The 7,552-nt window shown below is 43.7% G+C and overlaps 1 protein-coding gene across 1 annotated transcript; it reads left to right on the plus strand.

Annotated features, from left to right (window-relative positions):
- The first annotated feature begins 5,340 nt into the window (after positions 1-5,340).
- On the plus strand, positions 5,341-6,141 carry LOC117851962 (uncharacterized). The gene has a single exon (XM_034733883.2). It carries the CDS (start codon positions 5,475-5,477, stop codon positions 5,832-5,834), a length of 360 nt encoding a protein of 119 aa, XP_034589774.1. The 5' UTR covers positions 5,341-5,474; the 3' UTR covers positions 5,835-6,141.
- Positions 6,142-7,552: the final 1,411 nt, after the last annotated feature.

Genomic DNA, 7,552 nt, shown 5'->3' on the forward strand with positions numbered 1-7,552 from the left:
AGCATCCTCGTCGCGTATTGTATGGTGTGGTTGTGTGGCCAACTCGCCCTCATTCCAGCCGACGGGGCAGAGCCGGAGAGGCCGAGCTATGCCATGCGAAGATGGCATGCCGTGGCAATGCACACCACCATTACCAGCATGGGCGTACGGTGTGGCCCTGCACATAACACTGCGCCTTGCCCAAAATATAGAGACATGGCCTGCTGAAGCAGTGACGCTGACGCATCATGAGGCATGGGACTATGGGAGATCAATGGGCCATGCCGTGCCTTGAGATACCGTACCAGTATCTCGACGCTTCCGTAGCAAAAATTCGCATCCTGCCCAAAGCTGCCCACAATTCTGGCGCTGTGAGACCGGGAGTACGTGGACAACTAGGAACAATTTCGTACGAGGGGTGCTTGATACCAGTGCTAAACTTTAGCATGTGTCACATCGAACGTTCGGATGCTAATTAGAAGGACTAAATATGAGCTAATTATAAACTAATTGCAGAACTTTTAAGCTAATTTGGGAGATGAATCTATTAAGGCTAATTAATCCATCATTAGCAAATGGTTACTGTAGCACCATAAACCATGGACTAATTAGGTTTAATAGATTTCGTCTCGCGAATTAGACTCCATCTGTGCAATTGGTTTTGTAATTAGCCTATGTTTATTCTAATTAGTATCCAAACATCCGATGTGATAGGTGCTAAACTTTAGCACGTGGGAGCCAAACAAGCCCTCAACTAGAAAGCTCCTACCTCCCATTTTTTTATACCAATAAAGTTTAAGTATGAATTTGCATCGGTTATATCCATCGTGAAAAAATACTTCATCGGTCCCGGATTCCCAAATTATATGACATTTTAGTTTTTTTAATTTATAGATTTTGTGATGCACTTTGATATTATGTGTAGATACATCGTAAAAGTTATAAATTTAGAAAAACTAAAAAATTTGGAACAGAGAGAGTAGTATAAAAAAAACTCAAATTGGCTAGAGCCTTGTAGTTAATTAATTTTACTTTAGGTTTCTGTATGCTTCTTTTTCCTTGTGTTAAACTCTTTGTATTCCATCTTTGTTTTTTTGTTAATCCGATTATACAGTCACTAGGGCCTTACGTCTCATGTTTCCCAAAAAAGTTTTATTATGTGGTGTGCCCCCGATCGGCAAGCAATACGCCAATACGATGTCTCATCTATTTCGGGAGTCAGCAATATGATGATATCTACGCTATGCAGCTGAGATTAGCCATATTTAAACAATTCCCGGATGGTTTTTTATTGTTTGTCATTTTTTTTCTCTTTACATGTTGCAGCACCATCTTTCATAGCAAATGCACGGTTATAAAAATAAGGTTTTTAAATAGCTCGGTCTCGTGACGCTGTCGAGTGATCAGTCAGGGATGAGCAATGAACCAGTAGTCTGTGATGTGTGCATATCTTGACTAAGAAAATTAACCAGGAGCAGCGATGTGTTCTGTAGCCGCCATGTCCAGGCTTTTGGTTCACGCTGACCCAGCCCGAGACCCGTGAGAGAATCAACACGGGTGGCTGCTCAACTACAATCTATACCCAAGAGCGCAACCAGCTATGATTTTGAAGTTGTTCAATACGTTAAGCCAGTCAACTGCGCCCACTGCAAGGCAAGTACTCCAGGAAGGATGGTGCAAGCTGACCAAAACAAAAGGTCTCTGATCCTTTTTTTTCGGCTAACATGTCTTATCATGTTTTTCATTGAGGAAGAAGAAACTCAAACCATACAACATCCCCGGGACAAACTAATCTGACCACATCTATCTCATCTTATCACCAGCTGCAAAATTTAGGTCAATTCACGTGTAATATAGTCTCAAGTTACAGGTGCAAATTTGATAGGAAACATATTTAGAATGACGAGGACATGATACCCATGCATACGATCATGTTTAGCACATGATATAGAGGGCAAGGAGGCCAGCAAGGGTATCCAAGTCAAGAAGGAGGCTCGAGGCTAATTTGGTTCAAGTCCCCGAGGTGGAGCCCCAAAGCAACTCAAGTTCGAGCCTGTCTCGGAGTCCAGCAGCAGCACGTACTAAAAACGACACCCAGGTCGCATACGGTGTCCGTTTTGGGTGTTCTTTATATAGATGGAAACAAAATTTCATGGAGCTTCCAATGGAACCAGTCTCACCTTAAAACTCGATCGGAGTCAATGGAAATTGTTGAAACAAGTGGACATTCAGAATCTGTCAGGGTGCTGCGTCACCGTCTTTTGGGCCATTGGCCCGTGTATCGTGTTGGAGCCCATAGGGGCGCGTCCAGGGGGGTCTCCACGATCTAACCGTCATAAATTCAGTAGCCGTCGCCACATTAGGGTTTAGGTTTTGTTTAGTTCTAGTTTTCCATCGAGAAACTGAGATTGATTCATTGTAACTGTGGTGACAAATCCGTTTACAGTGATCCAGGGACCCTGTTCTTGTTCTCCTCGCCTGTGACGATTAGTCCATTCGAATCAAGAGGTCGAACCCCATATTTTATCTTTGCTTCATCCATACTTGCAATTTCAGATTGCGTGTTTTACCGTTCTTGCTTGTTCTCTTCGATTCGCTTGTAGAGAAAGCCTTCTCGGCGAGGTCAATCAAGTTGTGCTTGGTTGATAACCAACAGAGCAGCGGTGTAGCGGTTGCAAGGATTCGAATCGTGTCTAATTAGAAGCCCGGATCGTCAATGTCGAATCTCCACCCAATCAAATTTATCACTACCTTTTGGAAGATCAGGCCAGTGCTACATCATAGAAGGTTTTTTATCAACTAGCACGTCACCTACCATGCTGAAAGAATAGCACCTGTTAAATCCTGAAATAAATCTAGGAAAATACTAGCACCGATACCGAGTCGAGCACTCAAATTCAGATGGGTACGTTCCACCATAAGGAACCTTCCACACAAAATCTCTACATCGATATGGTTATGTGCAAAATTAGTAAAGAACGGATAAGTAGCTTGCATGATCAAAGTTTGTCAAGCCATTGATAGCAAGGTGTTTATAATGACTTCACCAACTTGAAAATTTTGCGCACGTGTATTTATAGAGGTGGGTGTGCTCACGGACACCTTACATATTTAAACACAAAGTTCCATCATATCACTTTTCCATCTTCTCTTGAATTAAAAAGCATGCAATTTTATGAAAAGTATTGTGGGGTACATTGTACATGAATTTTATGAAAAATCTTACTATTACTAATTGAAAACTCCTTTTGAAGGTTTCACATGAACCTACCTTGGATCTTAGGTGGACATTATAGAAAGAGTGAGAAATTCTCTTAAAAAATGCAAACGTGTAGCCATCAATTCCGCAGGCTCAAATCATCATAGCCATTGGATCTATTTTGCTTTCTAAAAAAATTTAATCTAATTGTCTGCATGTTCATTGTATAGAAATATCCAAAAGTAATCTAATATATGATTCTAAACCACCTATTTTTACCATTATTGGGAGGAAGTGATGAAAAGTACTGATTTTCATGTTAAACATAATGTGTGTATGGAAGTGCGATGCAAAGTGAAAAAAAGTATGTATGTGGATGAAAAAATGTATAGATTAATTACTAATTAAAAGTTAATCATACGGGATAAAGATAAGTAAATAGCTATATGAGTATTGTGTTAGATTATTAAATAAATGAGAGAGCCGTAAGCAAATAATTTTGATTATTTGATTATTAGTTAGGGTCTAATATAACGCCTCTTAAAATTGTTGATCCGTGTGAAAGATAGACTAGTGCAACTAATTGGTAGGTAGATGCGAGTCCGGTTTATGATTGTACCAAGGGGAACCCTTTTGGTGATTGAGAGAGGTCCAGGAAAATTCTGAAAGAACACCATGAAAAATCGAAAGTGCCTCCTGGAAGCAGGGGGTCCGGTTTGCCATCACTTGCATGCTGAACATATCACATCACTGCAGGTCGTTCATGCTCCGTAAGATATCATTCAGAAGGAAAGTCGCCGAAAGACGATGACACTGCACTTTGGAATCTTTGTAGTACGTTGGTAGGTAGAGATCACAGATGTTTCTTAGCGTTAGGATAATTTAGATTCATCGTGCGCGCATACCAAACTCGCAATGATGCACGTGTTTGGTGAAGTGCATGACAGTTGATTCGGTCGCCAACAAACCTAATCTATAGGAGCTAACGCCTGTGGAGTTCGGCCACTGACCATCAGGTTGTGTATCCTCGCTGATCCGAGGAATTTTGACTTGAAATAGATGTCGCTAGACGAGCAACGAGAGAAATAGATGTTTCATGTTTGAGTCGTTGTCTTTGAAGCAGATCAGGTTAGTGTGTAGTTGGCGATTTATCGGTCTCATTTCTGAAAACAAAAAAAAAAGGTATAACTCTTCAGAAAGTTAGAGATGTAAAAGAAAGCTAAACACGAACAGTAATGACATTACCACTTCATTTCGTTTGCTGAAGCCTTCTTAAAAAACTGAGGGATTCGGTCTGCTCTCATTTGCTAAGTGAAAGCGATATGGTGTCGTGGAGCTTCCGTGAGACTCAGGCCTTAACCAGTTACAGTCAAGTTCCAAACACGACGCGGTATATATGTGCACTCTACATCAAGTTAGTTGGAGCCTTCCCCAGCAATTAAAAGATTTGGTCTGATTCTTTTCCTAGGGTAAAAGTGTAAAACGATCGGGTCTCTGATGACGCCAGGAAATTAGAATTTATCCTGCAAATGAGAACATCTCAGCGCCAACGTTATACTAACGCAACCCTATATATATACTAGCAGTCTAGCAATAATGCAATATTTCCATGTCGCCGGTACGTACGAAGAGGAAAGCCAGGGCACTTGAAAGGACACGTAGGCTAATCAATCCTGAGAGGTCAGGATTCAGAAAGCCACCAGGTGCCTTGTGCCTTAACACCTTACCACGTACAGGTACCATATTTCCACGCCTTCTTGTTGGTGGAAAGAGCCAGTTTTGCACGTCAGACCGGGGGCCTGACGTACGTGACAGGGACGAGAGGGAATGCACGGCATGCGTTTTCTGGTACACGTTCACTGCCCGCTGCCGATCTCGCTAAAGGTCAGGGTCACACTCCGATCCGCCGCCATTGTGGCTCCAGCCGAAATATTATATATAGTAATTATTTTAAAGCCCTTTCATTAGTCAAGCGAAACACCGGATCGTTTTGTCGAACCTCCCTTCTCGTGCAACTTCGCCGGCGAGGATCGAGCCGACTTGTCACTGTCGTCAGTCGTCGCACACACAAAACACCCCCTTGGGGAGTGTTTGGTTCATTGCCCATTAACTACCACCTCCGAGCTGCTTGTTTGACTTGTCCACCCGCCACTCCACCGCCGGCTATATATGGCGCCAAGCCAAACGGCCACCGAGAGCCAAAAGCACAGACGAGGCCACTTCCTCTTCTTCCTTCCTCCACAGCAGAGCCAAGAAGAAGCACGAGGGGTCAGGGAATCCAACCAAGCCCAGGAAGATGGGTGCGACGCTCCTGCAGGCGGTGGCGGCGCTGGTGGGCCGGCTGCAGCGGGCGGCGCGGAGGATGGCTGCCGGCGCCGGAGGGGCCGGCAAAGGGTCGCCGCCTCGCGCCGTCGTGGCGCCGTGGAAGAAGACGTTCTCGCTGGCACCGTCGGGGAAGGCGGCCAGGGAGGCCGAGGCCGGGGTGTGGAGGAAGGAGATCCTCATGGGTGAGCGCTGCCAGCCGCTCGACTTCTCCGGGGTCATCTACTACGACGCCGAGGGCCGCCGCCTCGCGCAACCGCCGCCGCCCAGGTCGCCCATGCGCAGCCCGCTCCCGGCCTCGCCCAGGCTCGCCGCCAACGCCTGCGCCTACTAGCTACTCCGTATTAGGCTTGGATCGGAGGGGTTGGGGGCTCAGCGTTCTTTGCTCTTGCCTGCAACGCGTTGGCCGCAAGACGGCGAGCTTGCTCTGTTTTAGTTGGGGATGAGGCAGAGTGTGTGTCTGCTGGGGGATTGTAGCTGTACCTGTACATGATCCTGGTGTTCCTCTTCTTCTTCTCTTTTTCTTTCTGTTTTTCATTGGTGTTGTAATCATAGAATATGCAATAGCTCGTTTGAGGATTATATTGTCCGGTTTGCATCTTTTCACTCAGCTCATCAGTAAGGCAACACATTTTCTCACATACATGATGCAGTTTGTAGAAGACCCTAGCTCCCAAGTTTGTATATTCGTGCCGGATTGATGGGCATGGGTTTTTTGACTTTGTTGGGCATGGGTACTACATACGTACAACAAAATTTTCTATTCAGTGGTCCTTTCATTAAGAGGTATTTGGACCGTGTCACAATTTTTGTTCAGCAAGGAAAGAAAAATTCAGCAAAACTCTGCTGTCTGCTGACATTTCAGCCATCCATTTGATTCAAGCGAACGTAGTAGTGTTCACACCCATACCATGGCGTGACTTTTTTATTTGTTAGGTTATGACAATATATATTGATGCAAACTGGTAAGTCAACTGCGACACATTTAAGGGACGCTAGCCTCTAGTGATTCATGATGCTGATCGCTAGAATTTGTACAAACAGAATGGCGAATAAGACAGGCAGGACCAGTGATCTTGTGTTGTTCTAGTTTTATTGTTCTTTTATTTCCTTTTTAATGGGTGCTGCTATTGTATTTTCAGGCTATGCAACTATGCAATGCCAATTGAGGCTAATACTGTTTATCAGTTTGTTCTGCGGAAGTTATCTTAGTAACTTGACGCATACCGCCCACTTGAACCTCAATTCCATTAGAAATGTCCGAGAACAATCCGTGCAAACATCTCTTTGATCATGTCAATTTCAAAACGTATCATTTCACTTGATGATGTAATCTTCATAATAACGTTCTGAATTTAGATATTTTTAGGTGGATTATTGATGGGCAGATATTTTAGAATAATCCGCGTGTTTGCTCTTTTCTCACGTACATTGAAGAGAGAACAGTTGTATATGCAAATGCGTTTTCAAGTTTAGGTGATTTCGCACTACGGTGAGTCTGATTTATGACAACAGTGAGTCTTATATCAAGGAAGTCTCTTATCTTTTTGTTAAGGGGGTGTTTGGCAGGGAGGGGCTAAATCTTAGCCCCTATCACATCGGATGTTTGGACACTAATTAGAAGTATTAAACATAGTTTAATTACAAAACTAATTGCACAACCCCTAGGCTAAATCGCGAGACGAATCTATTAAGCCTAATTAGTCCTAATTAGCGAATGGTTACCGTAGCACCACATTGTCAAATCATGGACTAATTAGGCTTAATAGATTCGTCTCGCGATTTAGCCTATGAGTTCTGCTATTAGTTTTGTAATTAGCTCATATTTAATCCTCCTAATTAGCATCCAAACGTGTGATGTGACAGGGCTAAAGTTTAGCCCCTGACATCCAAATGCCCCCTAAAAAAACAAACAGTATGTTGGGGAATAGAACTTCGCGATGCACCCCCACCCTTCTCCCTAACGATTTCTAACTCGTATGACTCACTTAAGTGAGGGGTTTTTGACTTCGCAGGTATGGATCGTGGCCAGGGAGCCCTAACTTCACGGGA

Source organism: Setaria viridis, chromosome 4, assembly GCF_005286985.2.
Source record: "Setaria viridis chromosome 4, Setaria_viridis_v4.0, whole genome shotgun sequence".
Taxonomy (NCBI): domain Eukaryota; kingdom Viridiplantae; phylum Streptophyta; class Magnoliopsida; order Poales; family Poaceae; genus Setaria; species Setaria viridis.